At 52.5% G+C, this 25933-nt stretch overlaps 3 protein-coding genes across 3 annotated transcripts; 1 reads left to right on the forward strand and 2 right to left on the reverse strand.

The window, feature by feature from the left end:
• Positions 1 to 4056: 4056 nt before the first annotated feature.
• On the reverse strand, positions 4057 to 5456 carry LOC118638902 (interferon lambda-3-like). Its single transcript, XM_036275036.1, has 6 exons — positions 5447 to 5456; positions 5165 to 5346; positions 4811 to 4888; positions 4420 to 4563; positions 4241 to 4324; positions 4057 to 4155 (listed from the first exon to the last, which is right to left on the reverse strand). Exons 1-6 carry the CDS (start codon positions 5454 to 5456, stop codon positions 4057 to 4059), a joined length of 597 nt encoding a protein of 198 aa, XP_036130929.1.
• Positions 5457 to 19556: 14100 nt separating this feature from the next.
• On the forward strand, positions 19557 to 20539 carry LOC118638904 (syncollin-like). Its single transcript, XM_036275039.1, has 2 exons — positions 19557 to 19951; positions 20530 to 20539. The coding sequence occupies exons 1-2, from the start codon at positions 19557 to 19559 to the stop codon at positions 20537 to 20539; spliced, it is 405 nt and encodes a 134-aa protein (XP_036130932.1).
• Positions 20540 to 21906: 1367 nt separating this feature from the next.
• LOC118638905 (F-box only protein 50-like) lies at positions 21907 to 25008 on the reverse strand. Its single transcript, XM_036275040.1, has 6 exons — positions 24978 to 25008; positions 23719 to 23808; positions 23587 to 23638; positions 22913 to 23008; positions 22238 to 22376; positions 21907 to 22117 (listed from the first exon to the last, which is right to left on the reverse strand). The coding sequence occupies exons 1-6, from the start codon at positions 25006 to 25008 to the stop codon at positions 21977 to 21979; spliced, it is 549 nt and encodes a 182-aa protein (XP_036130933.1). The 3' UTR covers positions 21907 to 21976.
• Between the last annotated feature and the right edge of the window lie 925 nt (positions 25009 to 25933).

The raw sequence follows: 25933 nt of genomic DNA on the forward strand, positions 1-25933 counted from the left end.
CAAGGAGAACCCAGAGAGATCACAGCATCCCTAATCCAGGTACACACACACACACACACACACTCACACTCACACATGGGCGGGGGGCACGCCTTCACACAGTCAGCCACTGATGGTCACCGAATCTCATTGTTGACTCTCCACATTGAATGTAGACACACACTTGATACACATTCCCAGAGAAACACTGTTTCAGACAATGCCCCCCCAAAACACACCCCTACCATCACCAGCACCCCTCCAGCCCCCAACCACTGCCCCCCACACCCCAGGAAATCTCAAAGTCCAAACCCACTGGCATGCCCGGGGGCGGACACACACAGGATCTTCATCCTAAAACAGTTTCCTCACTGTTATTAACACACACGGGACACATAGTAGAAAAATAAAGAACTCCTAATCACCGTTTTTTTTTCTTCAAATGGAAGAATGCTTGCCCTTGAGGACCCGTGAGCCCTTGAGAAACTCAGACGGTAAATCAATAATTCGAGTGCAATATAAACAGAGTTATAACAGAGGATTGCAAAGGGAACACAGTGAGAAGAAGAGCTTGGGGTTGTTCTTTTATCTGCTGATATATTTAGATTCGTATAATAAGAAAAACATCCTCTTTTCAGAGCTCACAACCTTGATCTGACGATTTTCACCAGACCATAGAAAAACAGGTTGGTGTACATGTGAAATTGTCACGAGAAATAAGAAAGAGTTGGTCTCAAGCCAGGTAGTACCTGAAGGTGAACAACATCATAGGGACGCACAATTTCAAAGAAAATGCTGTCTGTTGCATACATACAGGAAAATATTCAGATCAGTAGTTAAGTTGGTGCTGGTTCATCAGAACTCCTTAATTACACGTCTGTAATGATGTCGCTGAACGGGAACATTTCTTAAGGGCTAACATGACCCTCCGAGGCAGCCGTAACTGCGTGGTTTGGAAACAGTAGCCCTGAAAGTGTGGTCCCTGAAGCAGCAGCATCCGCATTGCCTGGGAACTCCTTAGAAATGCAGGTCCTCGGCCCCACCCCAGTCCTACTGATCTAGGGGTGAAAACCCAGCAACATCCAGGGTAAACAGGAGACCCCAGTCATGATCAAGAAATGCCCCCTGAAAGTATTTCATCCATTTATTCGGTAAACATCTGCTGAGTCCCTGCTTCGTGCCAGGCCCTGACCTGGGAGGCAGTGGGACGCAGAGTGACCAAGAGAGCCCGGCCCTGCCCTCACAGGCTTCCCCGTCCAGTTGCTTTCAAACTTGAACTCTTGCTATTTTCAATGTTGGTTTTTTTAAAAAATCCTCACCAGAGGATATTTTTCCATTGATTTTCTTTTTTTATATAGAGAGTGGGAAGGAGAGAGAGAGAGACTTCGATGTGAGAGAGACACATCAACTGGTTGCCTCCCCCACGACCCTGTCTGGGGCCAGGATTCGAACCTAAAATCCAGGTATGTGTCCTTGAACAGGAATCGAAACCTCGACCCTTTGGCCCAAGGGCCGATGCTCTAACCACTGAGAAATTGATCAGGGTCTATTGAATCCTATTTTGTTCCAGGAATCATGCTTTAGCACTTGACACATTTATTCACACCAACACCCATTTAGCACTATTTTATTGATTGCAAACTAAAAGTCTAAGTGACTTCCTTAAAGTCACAAGGTAAGTGAACAGAATTTGAAATTTGAAGATCGCTCTGAACTCAGAGTTTACTTTTTTTTTTTTTATTGATTTTAGAGAAAGAGAAAAAGAGAGGGGGAGAGAGAGATAGAATATTGATGAGAGAGAACATTGACTGGCCGCCTCCTGCATGCCCCCCACTGGGGATCAGGCCCACACCTGGGCATGTGCTCTGACCGGGAATCAAACCGGTGACCTCTTGGTACATGGATCCACACTAAACCACTGAGGCACACCGGCCGGGCAGTGCTCACATTTTTAACCACTTGTCTGCTTGTGGTATTTTATTTCTACCGATCAAGTGAGACGTTAATTGCTTTGTATGTATGGTTTCTAATCCAGAAAGATATAAATACATATCACTCTCATCTCTGCCTCATCGAGGTCGAACTCACCATCATCTCACACGCAGACACTCCCGACCGCTCTCTGGCACTTCATTCCATCCTCCCCTCATGAGGCCTGGACTTTTAGAAACGCACATTGTAGCGGTTGCTCCCTTGCTTAGAACGCTGCAGGACGCACTGTGTCTCCTCCGGGAAAAGCCGAGTGCTTTAGAGGGAGACCATTGGACCTGGCTGCCCTCTACCTGACTCACCTCACTCCCTCCCAGCCACTGCTCTGTGGGCTCTGGATCCAGCATGCGGCCTCCTTCCGGTGCCCCAGACTTGCCTGTCTGGTTCCCTCCCCATTCTGAAGCTCCTGAGGACAGGGGCTGTGACTCCGTGTCCCCAGGACCTGGCCAACAACAGTCAGTCCACAAATACCACCCATGTAGAATGAATGGATGACGGACGGACGGACAGACGGACGGACGGACGGACGGATGGATGGATGGATAAGTAAACAGATTTTTGAAAGGGCGGTGTCACTAAGTTATTTGCAAATGAAGAAAACTGAAGTCCAGAAAAGGCAAGTAGACCACGGAAAGTCAATGGGCAGATACTGTCCTATCTGGACATCAAGTTCGGGTCTGAGTTTCAGGTAGGACCCGCTCCACGTCACGCTGCCTCGGAATGAGTGGTCGCCCTGCAGAGTGTGGCACCGTTACATAGATGAACACGAAGGACACCAGGGGAAACAGAAGAGGACCCCAGGTGCACAGGTCTTACCAACTCAAGGACACATAGGTGACAGGGCCCCAAACGTCAATATACGGTCATGGGTCGCATGACAACATTTCCCTCCACATCAGTCCACATATATGATGGTGGTTTCATCAGAGAGTAACGGAGCTGGGAAATGTCCATCAGCTCGTGACACTGTAGCTGTCTTGACCCATAACGACACGTTGTGGTGACACTGTTGTACACGAACCCCATGTGCCGCCAGTCCTATCAAAGCCTGGCACGTGCAGTGGTGTAGAGTGCATAGTACTTGCTTAGAGATGACTACGTTACTGTTTTCTGCACCTACCACACTGTTCGTCATGTTCCGAGTGCGCTCTGTCTACTCTCAGAGCAGGTCCCCGGGTACCCTGCCTGTGACGCCGGCAGCACCTCCTGCATCTCAAGTTCCCTGGTCTCTGGACGGCACCATTTCCTCTGTGTTTGATTTAGCATCGTGTTGTCTAATAAATTCACTGAGAGTTTATAGAGTCTGCAGCGGTGGACAGCAGCGTCCCTGCCCTCACAGTCCCTCCCACTGGCTCCCTCAGGCCCCAGAGCAGCTCCGGGTCCTGCGCTCCTTCCCGGTGAGCTCCCCGCAGGGCGGCACCTTCCCCTCTCCACGCGCGTCCTCCCTGCACCTGCTCTGTGCTCAGGTGTGGACACACAGCACCACTGTTACAACTGCCCGCACTGCCCAGGACGGTTACACCTGCTGTCCAGGCTTGCAGCCTCGGAGCCACAGGCTGGACCACACAGCCTCGCCGTGCAGTGGGCTGCACCGTGCAGGTGTGTCAGTGACGCTACGATGCTCGCCCAGGGCGCATTTCTCGGACACATCCGTGGTTAGCGGTGCAGGACTGTAACTGGGACCTTTGACATCTATGTTCCCCAAATCCCTCAGGACTCAGGCCTGCTCAGGTGGGGGGTCCAAACAGCAGAGGTTTACGGACTGTCGAAGGACGCATTCGGGTACATAGATGGGTCCACAGTCCCTGGAGTCAGCACCAAGGTGGACGCAGGAATCAGATCTCTTCCAGAACAACCCTGGAAGATGGAATCCACACAAGCACACCCCACAGCACACACAGCGTCTTTTCCTCATTGTTTATTTGCAAAATGTTTATAAAAATAGAAAAATAAACATATTCTTGGCGTGAGTTTGACAATTCCTACAGATAAATACATAAATAGTGGTTGGGTGGCGATAAATTAAGGGAAGGGAGACGCATCAATAACATCGAAGCTGCTGGGACAGGCTGCAGGTGGGTCTCAGGGTCAGACACACAGGTCTCCATTGGCGACACATTGCAGGTCCCGGGTGAGGAGGCGGAAGAGGTTGAATGTGACAGAGGCTTCCAGGCAGCCCTGGGATTCCTGGGGGAGAAGGGGCGGGTCAGCGGCTGTCTATCATCTGGGCTCCCAGTGGTCCCTGGACCCTGCTCACTCCCTGCTCACTCACCTTCTTCTGGGCCTCCTGCAGGCGGTGCAGCCAGGAGCGGAGGGGCCCCCGGGGCCTGGGGCCAGCTTGGGCCTGGGCTGGGACCTGTGGGCAGAGGGGTGCTGTGTGAGCAGGGCCTGGGACAGAGCGCACACGCGGGGGCCAGAGCCCAGACACACGCGGGGGCCCAGCGCACTCACACAGGCCTGCAGCTCAGCGTGGATGTGGCGCAGCGTGTGCAGGGGCTGGTCCAGCACGACCCCCAGGGTCGAGTCAGCCACAGGCTCCAGGACCTTCAGGGTCAGGGCCAGCTCAGCCTCCAAGGCCACAGGGCGCTCCCACACCTGCGGAGGAGACACAGACAGGTGAGCGCTGCCTGTGAGGGGACAGGCCAGGGGGACTGGGAAGGCCCTTGCAGGCAAAGGGCAGGGCAGAGGGGAGAGGGAGGACCCATGTGGGCAGGGGAGGGGAAGAGGTCAGGACTGCTGGGGAGGACAGAGACAGGACAAGTGAAAAGAAGCTGGAGACACAGGGAAGGAGCCAGAGGATGGGGCCAGGTGAGGGCAGGGCTGGGCCTGACTCCCCACTCACCTGCAGCTGCCTCAGGTCCCGGGTCCTGGGGAAGGGGCGGGAGCCACAGCTGCAGTTCTTCAGCAGCAGCCACTCCTCCTGGAGAGCAAGGGCAGGGGTCAGCCTCAGCTGCAGGGCTAGGGCTGAGGTGAGCCCCTGCAGTGGGAGGGGGATGCTAACAACAGGGTGGGCTGACCTTCCCCAAGGATGCTAGAGGCACCTGCAGGGCAGAGAACAGACCAGCCCCCTGGGGCAAGGGTGGAGGTGGGCCCAGGGAGGAAGGGCACAGGCCCATCTTGAGCCACGTGGAGCATGGTGACCCGCAGAGGGAGGGTGCAGGTGGCCCCCAGGAGGCGGGGCAGTGGGAAGACTCACCAAGGCATCCTTGGCCCTCTTGAAGGCCTTCATCTCTTGTGGGGACAGAGACTTGAACTGGGCCATGTGGCAGCCCCTTGTTCCCAGAGCGGTCCTGGGGGCTGTGGGGACAGGAACTGCTCCTGTCCTGCTCAGCACCGTGGTCAGCAGCAGCAGCACCAGTGTGCAGCCCAAGGTTGAGTCTGTGTCATGGAAGGACAGACAGATTGGGGGACAGTGTCAGGGGCTGAGGGCAGAGGCTGTGGGGAGCTGAGGGTCATGGACGAGGATGTGGGGACTCACCCAGCTTCATCCTGGTCTCTGGTCTCTGTCAGCAGATGGGGATCCAAGTGTCCACTCAGAAGCTGTCACCTGGGTCTCACTCAGCCTTGTTTGGTGTCTGTGACTTCAGTCTCCTCTTCTGGGTCTCAGCCTGCTCCTCTGTCTGGGTCTGAACTTGCAGCTGTGGTGTGCTGGAAGTCCTGCCTGAGCTCCATGGCGCAGCTTTTAGCCTGGACAGCGGGGCAATCCCAGCTGATGTAGGAAAAGTGGAAATGCACCTGCCACTAGGGGAGGCCCCAGGCTGGGGAAGACCTGCAGGGCGGGGCCTGGAGCCAGTGAGCTGCTGAAGGGAAAGAGAAAGCGACACACACTCAGGTTGCCTGCAGGAGGTCCTGAGAGGAGCGGCAGGGAGGAGACAGAGAGACTCCCCTTAGAGGATACCCCGGTGCAGGGGGAGGGGCAGCAAGGAACCTCTAGGGGTGTTGCCCCAGAGAACCTGGAACTTGCAAGCGGGAGGCTGTGAGGGGAGGGGAGAAGGGGAAGGGAGAAGGCTGCTGGGGGTGGGAGAGTCAGAAAGGCAAAGCAGCCCAGAATTAAGGGAGCAGTCCAGCCCCCCCTCCCAGTACTGAGAGAGGAAGAAGGGGGAGGAGAGCTTGACTAACATCTTTAATTGTCCAGACACAGAGGGACCCAGGAAAAGGAGGCTCTGCTAGGAAACTGCGGAGTGGCCAAGGACCTCAAAGGAACCAGCTCAGAGTGTGTGTGACACGCCTTCATTCATTCACCAAGTGTCACTCAGCCCGCACTTCATGTCAGGCTCTGCTCAAGTGCCAGGAGCAGAGTGTTGAAACAAATCCCACAAAACAACACTTCATGGGGATTTTTTTAAATAATAATTTTTATTGAGTTTGAGAGAAGGAGAAAGAGAGAAACATGTATTGGTTGCTTCCCAAAGGAACCCTGACTGGGGATTGAACCCACAACCTGGGCAGGTGCCCCAACCGGGAATGGAACCCATGACCTCTGGAGGAGGGAACCAGGCTCAAACCACGGAGCCACACGTGCCAGGCCTCCTGGAATTTTTACTAGAGAGTAGGAGGGAGGGGTGAGCACAGGTTGTGCATTACATCAGGCAATGGAAAACGAAAGAACTAATGTTTGATGACAGCAGAGTGTAGGCGGGATCGGCACTGAATGAGGTGGCCTGAAGATTCCCGTGGGAGCAAAGCCTTGGAGGAAGTGAGGGAGGGAGCCCCGTTTAGATCTGATGGGGCAGCAGTCAGTGCAAAAGGAAAACAAAGACCCTGGTTTTGTGCAGTACTTGATGTCTCACCTCATCACAGAGGCTTTACTACAATGTCATATTGAACTCACAATATCGTCAGGAGCACCTGTACTCTGCCTACATTTTAAATGTGGAGTAACATGGGCAGAATGGGCAGGAAGCTTAATGTTTTGACATGTTATAACAATAAAGTATCTTGTTAGGTTGGAGTGGGTAAGTTGGTTGAGTGTAGCCCCAAAGGGTTGCTGGTTTGATTCCAGGTCAGGTCACATACTTGGGTTCCATTGATGTTTCTTTCTCACATCAATGTCTCTCTCTCTCTCTGTCTCTCTCTCTCTCTCTCTCTCTCCCCTCTCCCCCTATTGTCTCTCTAAGCATGTCCTCCAGTGAGAATTAAAAAATAAAAATAAAGTATCTTAAAATAATAAATAAATAAGAAGGAAAATGCAGGAACTCAGAGAGGTTAAGAGATCTGCCCAAGGTCACACAGCAAATAATGAATTTTGTCTGACACCCAGACAGTAACCAATGTACTATCCAGCTTCTGTGTAGTTAAATCCATTGGATGTGGAGATAATGAATTTCTAACAGAAGGTACTATGTGCTTTCTAAATCACACCCCTTGTTTCCTTATTCATAATCCCAGGGAGAGAGTGGACAGAATCCTCAGTTGAGAACACTGAGCTCTGACACACAAAAATGTTTCAAAACCAATAGCAGGGATGTGTGCAAGTCACCTTCCAGGGCACTGGTAGTTTCTGCCCCTTGCAGGATCTTAGCTCAGGGAGGAGATACTGCATCCACAGTGAATTCTGAAAATGGACACAGGATCTCAAAGTTTCTAAACGTCATTCTTGGTTTTCTTAGAAGGAAGTGCAGTGAGGTGGTTAAGAGCATGGGCTATGGATCCAAAGGCTCTGGGACTGAACCCTGGCTCTGACCTTCACTAGCTGTGTGACTCTGGCAAAAGTTGGCAACAAAGATCGCCAGCCCACTGACTTGGACAAACAAAAAAGTGCAATTGTTTGTGTGTTTATTTTTGTGGTTGTTGAAGAAATCATTAAGACTGTCCTATGGCTTCAGCTGGAAGCTTTATAAACACTATTTCAATGTACAGTACAGTACTCATTTAAGGGAAGGATTATAATGCAGATGAGGAAACTGAAGCTCAGAGAAGTATATTGCCCAATTACACCATAATTAAGTGGAAGGGTCAAAATTGAAACTCAAGTCACCTGATTTCCCTGGCTCAGAATTTTGAACTGAAAAATGTCCCTCAACTTGATCACAAAAAAAACGACCACTGTAAATGCAAGAGGAGTTAATAATGGCAATAAATTAACACCGCAAGACAGAATTGCAAATTGCACAAGGATTTCACAAATACAACAGACACTTGGGTAACAGAATCCAAAATACTGTAGTAACCTAAGGACTTTGGGCCCTTTCACTGCCAAATCCCTAAGGGGCTGAGGCCCCCTCAGCGGGGAGAACCAAGAGTCACAGATTCATAGAATCTCAAGGCCCACCCTGAAGGTTCAAATCAGGGCGTGGGACCCGCCGCGGAAGACAGGGTTCTGGGCCTCTGGTAACCAGAGAGGTGGAAACTGGTCCATTGAAGGTGGGGTCAGAGAACCACGTGGACCCAGGACTCAAGGGGCTCCCTGCCAGACAAGGCCCCTGGAAGATCGCAGGGCAGTGCATTCCGCAGAAAGGTCCTTGCTTCCAGAGGACACGTTGTCGTCCACGGGAAAGTCCCCGCGCGTCTTGGTGCACCCAGCGCCGGCCATCGCGGTCCCGCCCGCGGCGCCAGAGCGTCCTGAGCCGCAGCGCCCACTGGCTGGAGACCCGCCCCGACCAAAGGGCCACGCACAGCCGCCTGCACAGCCGCGGTTCCCCGCGGAGCCGTCGCCACGTCAGAGACAAGGTCCCGAGTGAGCCACCAGCTTCAGGTCCCACGTGAGCAGGCGCAGGAGGTTGAAGATGACGGAGGCTTCGTGGCACCGAGGCGAGTTCTGGAACCGGGAAGGGGGCTCAGAGGGGCCGAGGCAGCTATTTCCGCCCGAGAACCCCGTCCGTCCGCCGTCCATCCATCCTCCGCTGCGGCCCCGCTCCCCCTCCCAGGGCTCCCCAGCGCCCACCCCCCGCCGCCCGCCCGCCCCACCGCCCGCTCCACTCACACCGTCCACTCTGCCTTCGGGGACGCCTCCTGGGTGGCCGCTGGGACTTCCTCCAGGGACCTGGCCGCACCAGCTGGAGCTGGAGGCCAACAGGAGGTAAACGAAGGGGGCGAAGGACCGAGTCTCCCACCAACCCCGCCCGCGAGCCTCCCTGCCCTGCACACGGACCCCCGGAGGACGCGAATCGTGTCTGGACGGGGTTGGGGCTCAGCGGGCCAGCTCGCGAATCGGACGTCCCATGTTTGGGGCCCGAGAGAGCTGAGGGAGCTGGTGGGGGTTGGTGGGGCCAGGCTCGGGGAACACCCACGCAGGCCACCACGTCCCTCCTCGCGGCCGCCAGCAGCTGCAGTGTCAGGGCGTCGCCGGGAACAGCCCGGGGATGGGCAGGCTGCACCAGGCGGAGTCGCGCGCACGACTGCGGGACAAAGCGCAGTTAGAGACCTGACCCTGGCCCCCGCCTCCCCACGCCGACCTGCGGGTCCCCCTAATTTATGCATTCCTTGGTTGATTCTTGGATGTGCCCTGACCGGGTTTCGAACCCAAAACCAAAGTGAACCCAGACGCTGCCTCCGCTCGCACTACCGCTGGCTGGACCCCAGGGCGCTGGCGGCGGTCAAGGCGCTGAGGGACCACTACGTGAGTGATGCCCAGACCCCCAGTCTCAGGGGACGCTGGGCCTGCCAGGGGTCGGGGACCCTGGTTCCTGTCCCAAGGGGCCCTGGCGTCCAGCAGGCGCCTCTCCGACCTCAGGGTCTAGAATTCTGACCATGGGCATCATAAGCTCAGAAAGCACCTTCCTGCCAGTCACAGAAGGGCGCCTCCTCTAGGCGGTGTCGGCTCATGTCGGGGCGCAGCGCTCCGTGAGGGGTGCATTTCAGTCCGCGTCCTCGCCCTCGGAGAGCTCCCGACATCCCAGCGCTTCAGGGGCCCAGGCCACTTCGCCCACCCTCACCCCCTCCATTGTCCCGCCCAGGAGGAGGAGGCGGTGAGCTGGAGGCCACGCAACCGCTCCTTCCTCAGGAGGGATCCCCACGGTCTCGGTGAGGCCCGCGGGTCGGCGTGGGGAGGCGGGGCTGGGGGCGCGGCCGTGTCTAATTCTGCCACGTCCCGTCCCACAGTCGTGTGCGGCTGTCCTGGTGGCCCGGGCCTGCCGGACGCCCAAGCCGAGCTCAGCAGCCTCCCAGCGGTCAGTTGCTCCTGGACGTCGCCGGGGCCCTGGAGCTACTGGAGGCGGCGAGGAGGGACCTGCGTGAGTGTTCCCCACGCGTAGTGGGAGCTCAAAATGTGGTAGCTGTCCTTGGTATTATTTTTATTATTGTCACGGTCTTTATTTTTAGTACTACTACTTTTTTTTTAGCAAATACTGTATGATTCTACTTATATGAGGTATTTAAAGTACTCAAAATTCATACAAACAGAAAGTGGAAGGGTGGTTACCAGGGGCGTTTCCCTGTTGTTTGTATTTATTTATTTATTTATTTATTTATTTATTTATTTATTTATTTATTTATTTATTTAATTTTGGGTGGATCCTAACCTGAGGATATTTTTCCATTGATTTTTGGAGAGGGTGGAAAGGAAGTAGAGGGGGAGAGAGAGAAAGAGAGAGATGTCGATGTGAGAAAGACACATAGGTTGGTTGCCTCCCACACCACCCCAACCAGGGCCAGGGATTAAACCTGCAACCCAGGTACGTGCCCTTGACTGGGAATCGAACCTGCGACCCTTCAGTCCACTGGCGTTTGCTCTAACAGCTGATTCAAGTCAGCTGGGACCCGTGTTGCTGTTTTCAAATTAAAAACATTTTTAAGCATCCTACTGTTTTAATAACCACTGAGCAAGGCATGCATTCAATGTGGCAACATTTCCCAGGTGATCTAACCTATAAAGAACTGAATATGACTATTAAGCCTAAACTAACTCTAGCGTACTTTGTCTATGCTCCCCTGCCCCCTTATTTTTTTATTTCAAGAGATAAGTTGTGCTCTAGAACAGTGCTTTTCATACTTTAACATAATACGAATTATCTGGAGATCTTGTTAAACTTCTGGTTTGAATTAAAAAGTTCTGAGTGGCACCTGAGATATACACATTGTAACAAGCTCCAGGTGATGCTGCCTATGCACGGACCACCTCGTGAGGAGCAAGACTTGACACGTGGTCTATACACTATAAAGGCAGTTTAAGGTTCCTACAAAGCAGTCTTATGGTCACTGTTACTACTACTACATTTGAGTGTATCAATACCAATCAATCTAATCCATCCCTTGCCTCCTGGAAGTCCCCTCCCCCAGATCCCCATAATCACTTTTTTTATTGACCTATAACATGCTATTAGTTTCACATGTATAGCATAATGATTCAATATTTGGATATATTGCAAAATGATCACCAAGTAAGTCTGGTTGACATCCATTACCACACATTGTTACACTGTTTTTTCTTGTGATGAAGACTTTTAGCATCCACTCTCTGAGCAATTTCAGGTGTGCAGTACAGTATGATTAACTACAGCCGCCATGCTGTACATTCCACCCCATCACTTATTTATTTTATAACTGGAAGTTTGTACCTTTTGTCCCCCTTCACCCATTCCACCCACCCCCTCAGCCCCTGCCTCTGGCAGCCACCAATCTGTTCTCTGTATCGATGAGCTTGATTTTGTTGTTGTTCGTTTGTCTTTGGATTTTTAAATTCCACATATAAGCAAGATCATCCAGTATTTAACTTTTTCTGCCTGACTTATGTCACTTAGCATAAGGCCCCCATGTTTCACTTATGTTGTCGCAAATGGCAAGATTTTATTCTTTTTTATGGATGACTAGTATTCCACTGAATATATGTACCACATCTTCTTTATCCATTCATCGACTGATAAATATTTAGGTTGTTGCCTTATCTTGGCTATTGTAAATAGTGCTGCAATAAACATGTGGGTGCAGACATCTTTCCGAGTTATTGTTTTCCTTTCGTTTGGGTAAATACCCAGAAGTGGAATTGCTGGATCCATAACAACCATGGTTCCTTGGAAGACTTCAGCCAGTACCCAGTTTCTCAGGGAAATCTCCGACCCCAGATATATCTCGTAGGGAACGTGAGGGGTTTTAGAGCAAAGTCACTGTGTATCTTTCCTGTGGCTGCTGTAACAACTGACCACAAACGCAGTGGCTTACAATAACACAAATGTATTCTTTTACAGTTCTGGAGGTCAGAAGGCCCAAAGGAGTCCTCAAGGACTAAAATCAAGGTGTCAGCAGGGCTGATTCCTTAGGGAGGATTCGGGGAAGATTCCATGTTCTTGCCTTTCTCGGCTTCTGGTGGCCTCCTGTACACCTGGGCTTATGGCCCCTCCCTCTGTCTTCAAAGAGAATGACCCCAATCTCTGCTTCCGTTGTCCCATCCCCTTCTCCTCTGAGGCCAAATGTCCCTCTGCCTCCCTCTTATGAAGACATGTATTTCCACTTAGGGTTCATTCAGATAATCCAGGACAATTTCTCCATCTCAAGATCCTTAGTCCCATCTGCAAAGTCCCTTTTGCCTTGTAAGGTCACATTCGCAGGGTCCAGGACTAGGACCTGGATATTTTTGAAGGCCGTTATCAGTTTACCATAGCCAACCTTCTCGCTACTGTACCCAGCGTGGAAAGGCGAGATTTCCTCCCCCCACTGGATGTCTGGGTCCTATCTGATTCTGTCGTTCCTCTCATCCAAGCTTTGTGACAACAGCTCAGTGTCTGTCCTTCCTTCAGTAATAAGAAACTTGAGCCCTGGCCGGTTTGGCTCAGCGGTTAGAGCGTCGGCCTGCGGTCCTGAGAGACGCGGGTTTGGTTCCCACTAAGGGCGCGTACCTCGGTTGCAGTTTGTCCCCGGCCCTGGTTGGTCGTGCGGGTGGCAGCCACTCGATGTGTCCCTTTCACGTCGATGTTTCTCTCTCTCTCTCTCTGTTCCTCTCTCTCCCTCCCGCTCTACCTGTACAGAAAATGGAAAAATGTCCTCGGGTGAGGATTAAAAAAAAAAAGAAACTTGATTTTTTTGCCAGGCATATGGCTAATTTGAGTCAAAACTCAGCTTCTTGTGGCATCATGTGCCCACCTGTGGCTAAGTTCTGACAGCACAGTATAGACAGCAGTATCATGGTGGGCACTTCTGGGAAGGGCTCTTAAAGGGCAAGGCATTCCCTTTTCCACCCCTCCCTCCCATTTCTCACTTGTTGTCTGGGATGTGGATGTGAAAGATGGAGCTCAAGCAATTACCCTGGGCCATGAAGAGGAAACCACATTTTGATGAAGGAGCAACAATATAGAAGGAGCTCGGGCCCTGACACTGGAGCCCCAGACGGCTTGGGCAGCTACCTCTCTTCATATAAGAGAGACGAATACTCCTCATTTACAGTAAACCTTGATACTAAATTGTGGTAGGCAGAATAATGTCCAATGTCCTAATCCCCAGTCCCCATGAACGTATATGTTACATGGCAAGAGGAGTGAAGGGTGCAGATGGGTTTTTGTTTTGTTTTTTTTATTTTTTATTTATTTATTTATTTATTTTTTTATCCTCACCCGAGGACATTTTTCCATTTTTTGTACAGACAGAGTGGGAGGGAGAGAGAAGAAGAGAGAGAGAGGGAAACATCGATGTGAAAGGGACACATCGAGTGGCTGCCACCCGCACGACCAGCCAGGGCCGGGGACAAACTGCAACCGAGGCACATGCCCTTAGCAGGAACCGAACCCGGGTCTCTCAGGACCACAGGCAGACGCTCCAACCGCTGAGCCAAACCGACCAGGGCTGTTTTGTTTTTTTAAGTTGCTAATCAGCCCAAGCCAGTTTGGCTCAGCAGTTAGAGCGTTGGCCTGTGGACCAGAGAGACTGGGGTTTGGTTCCCACTAAGGGCATGTACCTCAGTTGCAGTTTGTCCCTGGCCCTGGTTGGGGTCTTGTGGGTGGCAACCACTCGATGTGTCTCTCTCACATCAATGTTTCTCGCTCTCTCTCTTCCTCCCTCTCTCCTTCCCGCTCTATCTGAAGATAAATGCAAAACAAAAAATGTCCTCGGGTGAGGATAAAAAAAAAAGTTGCTAATCAGCTGCCCTTAAATCGGGAAACTATCCTGGGTTATCTGGATGAGTCCCATGTAATTGCAAAGTCCTTCAAAGTGGAAGAGAAAGCAGAGACGGAGAGATTTGAAGATGCTATGTTGCTGGCTTTGAAGAAGGAAGGGCCCACCAGCCACAGAATGCAAATCCTTTAGAAACTAGGAAACACCAGAGTGGATTCTCCCCTGCAGCCTCCAGAAGGAATGAGGCCGACACCTCGGAAGTAGCCCAGTGAGACCTATTTATGGATTTCTGACCTTCAGACCTGTCAAATAATACATCTGTGTCTTTTTTTTAATCCTCACCTGAGGATATTTTTCCATTTATCTTCATATAGAGCGGGAAGGAGAGAGGAAGACAGGGAAAGAGAGAGAGAGAGAGAGAGAGACATCGAGGTGAGAGAGACACATCAATTGGTTGCCTCCCACACAACCCCAACCAGGGCCGGGGACAAACCTTAACCGAGGTACATGCCATTGGCTGGAATCAAACCCGGAACTCTTTGGTCCACGGCCGATGCTCTTACCGCTGAGCCATACTGGCCAGGGCTAAACCGGTGTCATTTTAAACCATTAAGTTTGTAACTGTTTGTTACAGCAGCAATAGAAAACCAATGCATAAGTGACCAGCGCTTCTTCCCTCGAATCTTTCTTTGTCTTTAAGGCCCCTGATTAATAATAATAATAATCAGAACCAACACCAGCATTAACAGTCAACACACTGAGCACTTTCTACATGCCGGGCACAACCTCAGCATGCTTCACTTATTATCTTACGTAGGCCACACAACACCCCTACAAAGGGAGCAGAAAGCCTTAAAGACAAATATGGGGGGAAAAAAGGCTGAAAATTAGCACCCAAAACAGCATCTCAAAGGTTAGGACAAGAGCACAATAAACTCAACAAAAGTAGAAGGGAAGAAAGAATAAAAACCAAAGGCACAATAGAAACGAATGCTATTTATTACTATTAATGAAATAAGATCAAATTAAAGAAAAAAGAAATATACAATAGAGGACCTACAAAGCTAAATATCGGTGATCATTGGTAATTGGAAAAACGAATAAAACTGTTGCAATTATATCTTCGAGCTGATAAAGAAAAAAAGGAGAACATACTAATAAAAAAGGGAACAAGCATCCCTTACAAGCCTCAAAAATAGGAAGTATAACTAGCATTTATGTTTATTATCTCCATGCAGGAGGGAGCTGAAGTCCATAGAAGTTGAGTAACATAAGCAGCAGAGTCGGAATTTGAACCCGGGACCCAGCACTCCAGAGACGCTTTGCTGTGCTACAGCGCCGCCTCTTTAACACGTCCAGCCTCCTCTAACCCATCCTGCTACCCCTGAAACCCCATCCTCTCCCTGGGCTTAGCTTAGGGTTTCCCCTGCCCACCACAGGCACAGGAACCAACCTGTTCTAGCCCCCAAGAGTTTCAGGGAACTAGCCTCCAAAGTCTTCCTTCTGAGACTTCATGTACATGTTTCTCTGGACCGCAGGCTGATGCTCTAACCGCTGAACCAAACCGGCCAGGGCCATGTACATGTTTCTTTCCGTCTCAACCACTCGCCTGCGTCACCCTGGCATTGCTCACCTCCGAAGTTCTGCCATGCCCTTTCTGTGGCAGGTTCCGACTTGGAGCTCTCTCTGTCTGGGCTGGGATGCCAGTCTGTGGAGAGCCGCTTACTCAAGGGCCCCGGCAGCTTGGCATCACTTGAGAGCTGGCAGGAAATGCAGAACCTGAATACCACCCAGACCTGCTGAATCAGGACCTGTGTTTTAACAGGTCCCCACCCCCACCACCAAGTGATCTGGCGTAGACAACAAGGGGACACCATGGGACCCAGGGAAACGTGGAAACAAGGCTCCTCACCTGGGGCAGGTGTATCTGAGAAAACAGGCTCAGCCCTGTCCTGAAGTTAAATGATGAGTGACATATTGTCTGTGTTGGAGAAGTTCAAGTTCATTCTGGGGATTTGGGTTCCAGGTGCTGTCTAATCAGAATCCCCCATCTGGGACCCCTAGAGATATCTCTTTTTCTTATGGAATTTTTTTTAAAAAATTTTTTTTTATCCTCACTCGAGGACATTTTTCCATTTTTTGTTCAGATAGAGCGGGAGGGAGAGAGAGGAAGAGAGAGAGAGAGAAACATCGACGTGAAGGGACACATCGAGTGGCTGCCACCCGCACGACCAACCAGGGCCGGGGACAAACTGCAACCGAGGTACGCGCCCTTAGCGGGAACCGAACCCGGGTCTCTCTGTACCACAGGCCAATGCTCCAACCGCTGAGCCAAACCGGCCAGGGCTCTTATGGAATTTTTTTACTCAAGAAAATTATATGAAATAAACTTTATAGGAGCTGAGAAAATTGAGGTATCAATGCAGAAAATTCTGGATGTAATAAGCAACCAGTGACATATGAAACCTTCGACCAAAGCCCTAACCCAGTGGTTCTCAACCTGCAGTGCTCATCAGAATAACGGGAAGGGCACATGGAAATTCAGATTATGGGGGGTTCACCTCTAGAATTTCTGACTCAGCAGGACTGGGGTGGGGCCGAGAACCTGCATTTCTAAGGCGTTCCCAGGTAATGCGGATGCTGCTGGTTCAGGGACCACACTTTCGGGGTCACTGTTTCCAAACCACGCAGTTACAGCTGCCTTGGAGGGTCATGTTAGCCCTTAAGAAACATTCCCATGCCCTGGCCAGTTTGGCTCAGTGGTTGGAGCATCGACCCACGGACCAGAGAGTCCTGGGTTCGGTTCCCGCTAAGGGCATGTACCTCAGTTGCAGTTTGTCCCCGGCCCTGGTTGGGATTGTGTGGGTGGCAGCCAGTCGATGTGAGAGAGACACATAGATGTTTCTCTCTCTCTCTTTCCCCCTCTCTCCCTCCCGCTCTATCTGAAGATGAATGCAAAAATGTCCTCGGGTGAGGATAAAAGAGAAAAAGAAAAAGAAACACTCCCGTTCAGTGACATCATTGCAGAAGCATTACAGAAGCATAATTAATGAGTTCTGATGAACCAGCACCGACTTAAGTACTAATCTGAATATTTTCCTGTATTTATGCAACAGACAGCATTTTCATTTAAATTGTGTATTCCTGTAATGTTGTTCATGTTCAGGCACTACCTGGCTTGAAAGTAACCCTTTCTTGTTTCTAGTGACAATTTCACATGTACAACAACCTCCTTTTTTATGGTCTGGTGAAAATTGTCAGATCAAGGTTGTGAGATTTGAAAAGAGGATTTTTTTTTCTTATTATATGAATCAAAATATATTAGTGGATTTAAAAAAACTCCAAACCCTGCTATTCTTCCCACTGCGTTCCCAGAGTGCTTTGCAGTTCCTCTGTTAAAACTCTGTTTATATTGAGTTCGAATTATTGATTTACCATATGACTTTCTCAAGGGCTCATGGGTTCCTCAAGGGCAAGCTTTCTTCCATTTGAAGAAAAAAATGTGTGATTAGGAGTTATTTATTTTTCTACTATGTGTCCCGTGCGTGTTAATAACAGTGAGGAAACTGTTTCTGGATGTGTGTGTTCGCACCTGGGCATGTCAGTGTGTTTTGGACTTTGAGCTTTCTTGGGGTGTGGGGGAAGTAGTTGAGGGCTGGAGGGGTGCTGGTGATGGTGGGGGTGTGTTTCGGGGGGTCATTGTCTGGGACTGTGTTTTTCTGGGGCTGTGTTCAGACTCTCTCTCCTTATCTCCAAGTGTGTGTCTACATTCAATGCAAATAATCACCAATGAGATTCAGTTACCATCAGTGGCTAACTGTGTGAAGGAGTGCCCCCCCCCCCCCGCCTGTGTGTGTGTGTGTACCTGGATTAGGGATGCTGTGATCTCTCTGGGTTCTCCTTGATGCTGCCTGTGTGCTGCGAGCCAATGGGTCTGTGTTCCTGTCCCTGGGCCCACCTCCCTATCTGGGTCACCTTGCTGGCCCATGTCACCATCTGTCTGAAGCTCATGGCCCTGCTGGGCAGGTGGAGCTCTAGGTGGCTGCATCCACGCAAGCCACACTTACCATGTCTCCATCCCTGAGGCTGCGCCCCTGCAGAGCTGGGGGGCGGGGTGCTGTGTCCTTAAGGTCAAGGGAGCCCCCTGGGAAGTTAGCAGCTGGAGATTAGATTTCATGGGCTCATGGAAGGAAAAGAGAAAGAAGGATCCAGGTCTGGTCTGGGGCAGGGCCAGGCCAAGGTTCGGGGTCTCAGAATCATAAGAAGAATGATAATAGCTCCTATTTATTGAGCACCTAATAGGTGCCTGGCGCTGTACTTCGCGCTTTATATATTTATATGTATGCGGTTCTCTATTCAATATCACATATTAAGTATTTATATTACATTTATAAATAACAATTTTCTGTCCAAAAGGTCAATTAAATATTTTTAGTGAAATGTGCTGATTCCTAAGCACTCATTGTACGTTACATGAATTGTCTCTTTTCTACCAGGTTAGTTTTGTTTCGGTTTTTATTTGTTTTTTTTTGTTACACAAAAGGTTGAAAATGATATACATTTCAATAGATCCTATTTACTTTATAGATCAAGATTTACAAACTTGTGAAAATCTTCTGGTTCCCAGGGAGTGGTGGTGGCAGGTGGCAGCCTCCTCTTCCTCCACAGCCCCTCCGAGGTTTATTCTTCTTGGGGTTAAGGGCCTTGCTTGATATCTTGTCAATTTGTAAGCACTCTTTACCTTTATAGCTGTTTTCCCCCAAGACTTTGCACATCACCTTGCAATGTTTATTTATGTATATATTTATTAGTTGTTTTTGAGAAAGAGAGGAAAAGAGAGGGAGAGAGGATCATTGATGTGAGAGCAAGCATCCATTGGCTGCTCCCTGCAAGTCCCCTACGGAGGGTGGAGCCCTCCACCCCTCGGCCCTGATTGTGCTCTGAGTGAACTCCAAACCTTTCCTTGCTCGGGACAACGCCCAACCCGCTGAGCCTCAGGGCCAGGGGCCTTGCAATGGTTTCCCAATGTTGCACAAGTAGGCCTCTCTCATATTGCACAGATTGCAGTTTGAGAACTTGGTCAGGAAGATCTCCCACTCCTGAGGGGAGGGAGCTCGCTCTGTCCCTCCTCCAGCCCCCTTCCCCTCCAGGGCCTCTCTCTCCTTATCTCCAGCTTCTACTTTCCCAAGGTCTTGGGAACTGTCCAGCCTGAGGGCCCAGCTCCCTCCTCTCCCCTCCTTCAGCCTGTCCTTACCTTGAAGGGGGTGGGGTGGGGGCTGGGTGTCTCCTTCCTGGTCAGGTGCTAAGAGCTTTCTACCTGGACCTCTTAACCCTGTTGCCCCCTGTGTTGCAACTGACCGGTCCTCACCGTGTTGGCTGACTTCCTTCATAGAGTTTTGCCACATAAACTCTTATGCTGCTGTGCTTCATACCAATAGGTCCACCTTGTGTGTCTGGGCTGTGTGTTTGCACCCGGGCTAGGAAGGTCTCCCTGCTCTGGGGGAGTGGGTGCCCTCCCCGTTCCTCCCGGAGCCCTAATCTCGCAGCTTCTCCCTTCCCACGGGTCAGGAGCATAAAAGCCCACAGGGGCGCGGCCCCGCAGTGTCGCCATGTCCCCGCTGTGCCCGCTGCTGCTGGCCCTGGCCCTGGTGGCCGTCCCCCCTGTCCGAGGCGCCTGCCCGGCGGCCTCCGAGCTCAAACACCCTGATGGGACGCGCACGTGCGCCAAGGTGTATGACAAGAGCGACCCGTACTACGAGAACTGCTGCGGAGGCGCCGAGCTGGCCATAAAGCCGGACACCGACCTGCCCTACCTGCCCTCTAGCTGGACCAACGTCATCTCCTCCCTGGTGGTGGCCCCGCGCTGCGAGCTCACCGTGTGGTCCCGCCGCGGCAAGGCTGGGAAGACGCACAAGTTCTCAGCTGGAGTCTACCCGCGCCTTGAAGAGTACCGCAGGGGCGTCCTGGGCCACTGGTCCAATGCCATCTCCTCCATCTACTGCAGGTGCCTCCGCCCGCCCCTGTGCCATCCGTGTCCTGTGCTCCCAACCCAGCTCCCAGCCCTCCGCCACCCGGCCTGCGGGCTTGTCCCACCCCTGAGCCCCTGGTCCAGAGCTTCCTGGGGCCCCTCAGACTCTACACCTGACCCAGACCTCAAGACCCCAGACCTCAAGACCCCAGACCCAAACTTAGGGACACCCATTCCAGCTCTTATGTTGTTCCCCGCCCACCTAGACTCTCTAGGGCAGACTCAACCCCAGAAACCAGTCCCAGGGCCCCTGCTAAGGTTCTAGAGCCCCAGACCCAATTTGGAGGCCCCTGAGCCCACCCTGAACTCACGTATCCAGACTCCCAGACTCTGAGGCCCTAAATCTAGGCATAGCAGCCTCCAAAACACCCTACTTACCCACTACCCCCAGGAGCTCCAAGAGTCCCCTGCCCCAAATCCCAGGCCAGGACCCCTGGCTCCTGGTGCTGGAGCTCAGCCCCAGTCCCCTCTCCTCTCAGGCTATAGAGCCCCCCCCCCCCCCGGCTGTCTGAGGCCCTGGCACTTCTTGGTGATAATTTTTTATTCTGTTGCAGGTGCTACTGATGCCTTAGAGGTCCCTCCTCTCCAGGCCCTACGGAGAGATGAGCCCCTCACCTGGCCTTGTCCCTGGGGCCTGCTGAAGGCCCCAAGTCCCAAAGGAAGAGCGCTTTCTGCCCGCCCCTCCCTGCCTTCCCTGCAATATAGCTCTCCTGAAGTTGTCCCTGTCTGCCATCTGCCTGTGTTGGGACCCAAGTCCACCCAGGGCAGGGGTGGGTTGGGGAGACAGCAGGGTGGTCATGCCAGGATCAGCCCCTACCTGTGACAGTGCTGTGAAGGGGACACAGCCATAGATTCTGACGTGGATTTCGGTGTGCACACACAGGACACGTGTGGCATGCACTGGTACGGCTGGCTGACACTTAAACACCAACATGCTCCCCAGACTTTTGGTAGATAGCCCTTCCCTGGGGCCCCCAGCTGTTCTGGCCTGCAGGGGACCTCCAGACTCAGGACGCCTGGGGGAGACAGAGGAGGCCTTCAAGGACCGGCCCCAGGCTAGATCCAGGGTCTGTTGTGAGATCTGGCCAGAGCCTAGGACTTACAGGTTGTTCAATGTTTTACCCCTCTCCTCCCCGACACATGGAAGACACTTTCCAGTAAATGTGCCTATTTCTGCAACTGAGCATTTGCAACCTATTCCCACTCCCACCACCAGGGGTGGGAGCCCTGGATGGACACCTGGGTTTGGGGGCTCTTAGGAGACGCTAAAGAAGAGAAATTAGGGTTCGGGGGAGGAAAGGTATCAGGACAGCTCTGGGTGATGACACCTTGGGATTGTCTGGAGGAGGCGAATTCGAGGACATTCTGAGAGTTAAGAAATATGGGCAAAGAGGTAGGTGGAGATGCCGAGAGAGGGGACATGGAGATACGTGAGGAGTCAGGGTCAAGGGAGGCGCAGAAAGTAGAGGAGGGCGAGGTGCTGGCGGATCCCGGGTTGGAGGGTGTGCGAGTGGGCGGGGAACTCAGGGAAGTTTCAGGAGCAGAGATGGCAGAAAGACTCAGCATCCTTGGGCACCTGTGCGTATCTGTTAGTGAATAGGATTGACTGAGCGCCTACTGTCTGTCAAGCACTGACTCAGGAAGACGTGGCCCCTGCGCTCCCGGAGCCCAGAGCTCACAGGGGAAAAGCCGGAGTCAGACACTCAGGGTGGGAAGATGTCCAGTGAGAAGCCAAGGACCAGGCAGGGTCCAGGGGTCCAGGAGGCGGTGAGCAACCAGGAAGAGGCTGAGGGGTCCTGAAGGCATTAGGGGCGGGGTGGCTCTGAGCATCAGTGAGGTGCTAAAGAAATATGGTGATGCTGAAGGGTCAGTGAGGTGCTCTGGGTTAGGAACATCTAAGGGTCAGAGAGGTGACAAGAGTCAGAGAGGTTTCAAGGGTCAGGGAGGTGACAAGGCGTAGAGAGATGAGACCAGGGGTCAGCACGACCCGGCACCAGCCAGTCACTCCCTGAACTGCACCGACACGGAAGAGTCAGTCACCCTGGTCCGCAGCAGCCCACCCGGCTCCTGGCGGTTCTTGGTCTTGTGCAGGAAGTGTACGAAGCGCACCCCAGGGCCGTACTGGCGGAATACGTGGGATACCTGGCAGCACCGGGTCAGAAAGAAGTCCTTATTAGGGACCCATGAACCCCCTGTCCTCCTGCTTCCCGCTGTGAGGTCTTGGGGCACTTCTGGGGTGGCAGCTGGGGCAGAGAGTCTCACCTGGACCCAGTGGCCCGGAGGACCCCTCCCCGATGTCCGGGGGGCCACATGGTGCTGGGCAATGATGGTGTGGCGGTCAGCTGCCAGCAGCCAGACGTGCAGCTCATAGACGCACGTGTCCAGCCGGCTGTCCTCAAACCTGAGGGTGGGGCCCAGGCCTTCTGCTGCCACCGCAGCCCCAACACCCCGACCCCAACCTCTGGCCCGCTCGCCATTTCGCACACACTGTCTGGCGCCCACTCTGTGCACCTGGGCGGGTGGTGCTGGCAACGCAGCAGTGACCAGGACAGCCCGTGCCCTGTCCGCACAGGATCACAGTCCAGGGGGCAGGCAGGCCTGTCACCAGGCAGGGACAACAGGAATAGTCAGGGCCCGGATGGGGGCTGGTCAGGGAAGGCTTCCTGGTGGAGCCACGTGTACCTGACTCCTGAAGGATAAGGAGGGACTCGTGTGGAGAAAGACAAGCATCTCAAGGGGAAGGAGCGGCCTCAGGCCTGGCGGATTTCAAAACCTGACCATGTGACTGTGTCAGAGAGAATGGGCGGCACAGGTGGGCAGGGCGGGGTCCTGCAGGGCCAGGGGGGTCTGGTGGGAAGCTCAGACCACAGGGGAGGATGGGGCCAGCTTGCTCTTCGGGGCGCTGCGGTGTGCAGCCTGGCGGGCAGGGGCACCTACCAGTCCATGACTGTGATGTCTGGCTGCTCGTCATCCAGCAGCTCCTCCCACAGGCCCTCAGCCAGCAGATCCACACACTGATGCTTCACCGTCCAGCTGTGGGGGAGGGCACAGGGCAGGCGGGCTCTGGGACCTGCTGCTCCTTGAGCATCTCCCAGGTCCTCCTGACCCCAGGGAGCAGGACCCTGGTCACAGCACCCTCATGGCCAGGCTATCCCCGTATGGGCACTGAGCTCTCGCTGGGCACCCACAGTCTTAGTTCTCGTCATCCTCTCGGAGACTGATGCATTCTGAACCCTGTGCTGCCGATGGGGAAACTGGGGCTCAGGAACAGAAGTGACTTGCCCAAGGTCAAGCACAGAGAAGCTGCAGGGCCAGGATCCCAACCCCGGGCATCTGTCTGTGACTCTGAGCCCCTGACTTACACCATCTCACTCACCGCCCCGAAGCAGGGCTGGGTTTCTCCTGGACTGAGGAGGCCTGGGGGCTCCCCCCCTCCCAGGAAAAGAGGCTCAGCAGAGGGACCCTAGATGCTGCTATTTGTTGAGCACCTGCTATGTGGAAACCAGACTTGGCCAGAGCCTGTGCTGTGTGTCAGGAGCATTCTCTCTGGCGACTAACTAGGAAGGCCAGGGGAGGGACTCACTCCAGGCCACGGGGTCCTGGCCACTCACCTGCAGTTGTGCTGGAGCTGCTCAGTCCTGATGTACCACCCCCGGAAGTTGCCTGCCAGGTGGGGGACCAAGGGTTAGAAAGCTCCTGGTCTCCAGATTGCCCTGCCCTGGGCCCAGCCACCAGGCACTCACCCAGAGACTCCAGGGGCTGCTGTGTGGGGCCAGTAGGGGGCGCTGGCTCATAAATGTTGATGCCTGGAAGGGGCAGGTGGTAGATGGAGCCTCAGGCCTGCTGAAGCTGTCCCTGTCCCCCTTTGCAGGCCCCCTACCCCCAGGGCTGCTCTGGCCTGATGGGCAGGAGGCTGTGCCCCACCCTCCAAGCCAGACCAGCCTGGCAGGGATGCGTGAGTCAGGGCCCAGGGAGAGCCCTGAGAATGTCCTGGGGGGGTGGGACACTGTGCATTCTGGTCAGACAGAGACAGAGGGACAGAGAGGCACCAAGAAAAAGAGACTTGGAATATAGGCAGAAGGAGGAAGGGCGGGAGAGAGCAGGAGAGTTGGAGCCAGCCAGGGACAGAGACCCAGGGAGAGAAAGACAGAGAGGGACAGAGAGATAGAGACAGGGAAGCAAGATGGGACAGAGAGCCTCAAGGAGACAGGGAGAGGCACCAATGAGAAAGAAACAGAAACAGGGATAGAGAGAGAAGGAAAGAAGAAGAGACACATGGTCTGGGTAACTACTCCAGGGAAGAAGCACCAGTCATCACCTTCAGGATTGGGCTAGTGCAACAGGTTGTCATAGAGTAGCCACTGCAGGAATGACAGCTTCTGTGTGTGTGTGTGTGTGTGTGTGTGTGTGTGTGTGTGTGCGCGCGCGCGCGCGCATGCTTGAGCCCCAGTGTTGGTGGTGTTGGACTGCCCTCCTGCATGTCTTTGGGCAGGGAGTAATCATGCTGTAGCAGAAGATTCAGAACCACGGAGAATGACACCCATGGAAGCCCTGTCCCTGAAGTTCAGCCAAGCCTTTGGAGGTATCAGGATTGGGGACTCCTCTGGGCACCAGCACCACGCACACTTACAGTGCTGAGTATTACGTGGAGGGAAATGGCTGTGTCTACTGCGACCAAATTGTCTTTCCCAGTGATGATCCACAGCAGTACTTCCTTCCCACATGCTCTGCTGCAATGCGACACTGCCACTCCACCATCAAGAGTAAGTCTTATTTTCACCATCCCCTCGAATCTGGGCAAGGCTGAGACTGCTTGGACCAATGGAACACGGTGTCCGTGCTGGGTGCAGCCCTTAACCAGCCTTCCGATTTCACTTCCAATCCCTTAAACTGCTCCGCGGGCAGCCAGCCCCCCTGTAAGAAGTTCAACTACTCAAAGACTGCAGTGCTGTGAAAAGTTCAAATCACAGGGAGAAGCCACTCATAGTGCCCAGGTCAGCACCACCGCTGGGCTCCTGCCGATAGGCAGCCATGGGAGTGAGCCATCACTGACACCCAGCCCAGTCAAACCTTCAGCTCAGTCAAGTCCCAGCTGACATCTGACTGCAACCCCAGGAGAGACCCCTAGTGAGAATCACTCACTGAGGGTGAACAGGAGACAGAACAAGGTAAGACAGAGACAGGCGAGAGCGTGCTGCCTAACCTCCCCATGGATAATGGTTACCAACTCTGGGAAAAACGTGTGTTTATTTTCCTATTTTTTTCATCTTTATTGTTGAATGTATTACAGATGTTCCTCATTTTTCCCCCATTGACCCCCCTCCTCCCCCCTCCCGCCCCCCTTCCACCTTTTCCCACACTGTTGTCTGTGTCCATTGGTTATGCATATAAGTTCTTTGGTTTATTTCTTCCCAGCCCCCCCAACCCCCTTCTCTTTGAGATTTGTTAGTCTAGCAACCAATTTGTTCTTTTTAATCCCTTCACCTTTTTCACCCATTTCCCCAATCCCCCTCCCATCTGGCAACCAACAAAATGTTCTCTGTATCTATGAGAATGTTTCTGTTCTGCCTGTTCATTTTGTTTGTAGATTCCATTGTCAATAGATATGTATTCATTGTCATTTTGTTTGTTCATATATTTTATCTTTTTCTTCAAAAGGACCCTTCAACATTTCATATAATAATGGTTTGGTGGTGATGAACTCCTTTAACTTTTTCTTGTCTGGGAAAGTCTTTATATGGCCATCGATTCTAAATGACAGCTTTGTAGGATAGAGTAATCTTGGTTGTAGGTTCTTTCTTTTCATCACTCTGAATATTTCTGGCCACTTCCTCCTGGCCTGCAAAGTTTCTTTTGAGAAATCAGCTGACAGTCTTATGGGAACTCCCTTGTAGGTAACTAACTGCTTTTCTCTTGCTGCTTTTAAGATTTTCTCTTTGTCTTGAACTTTTTGCATTT

This window comes from Molossus molossus, unplaced genomic scaffold (assembly GCF_014108415.1).
Source record: "Molossus molossus isolate mMolMol1 unplaced genomic scaffold, mMolMol1.p scaffold_m16_p_21, whole genome shotgun sequence".
NCBI classification, from domain to species: domain Eukaryota; kingdom Metazoa; phylum Chordata; class Mammalia; order Chiroptera; family Molossidae; genus Molossus; species Molossus molossus.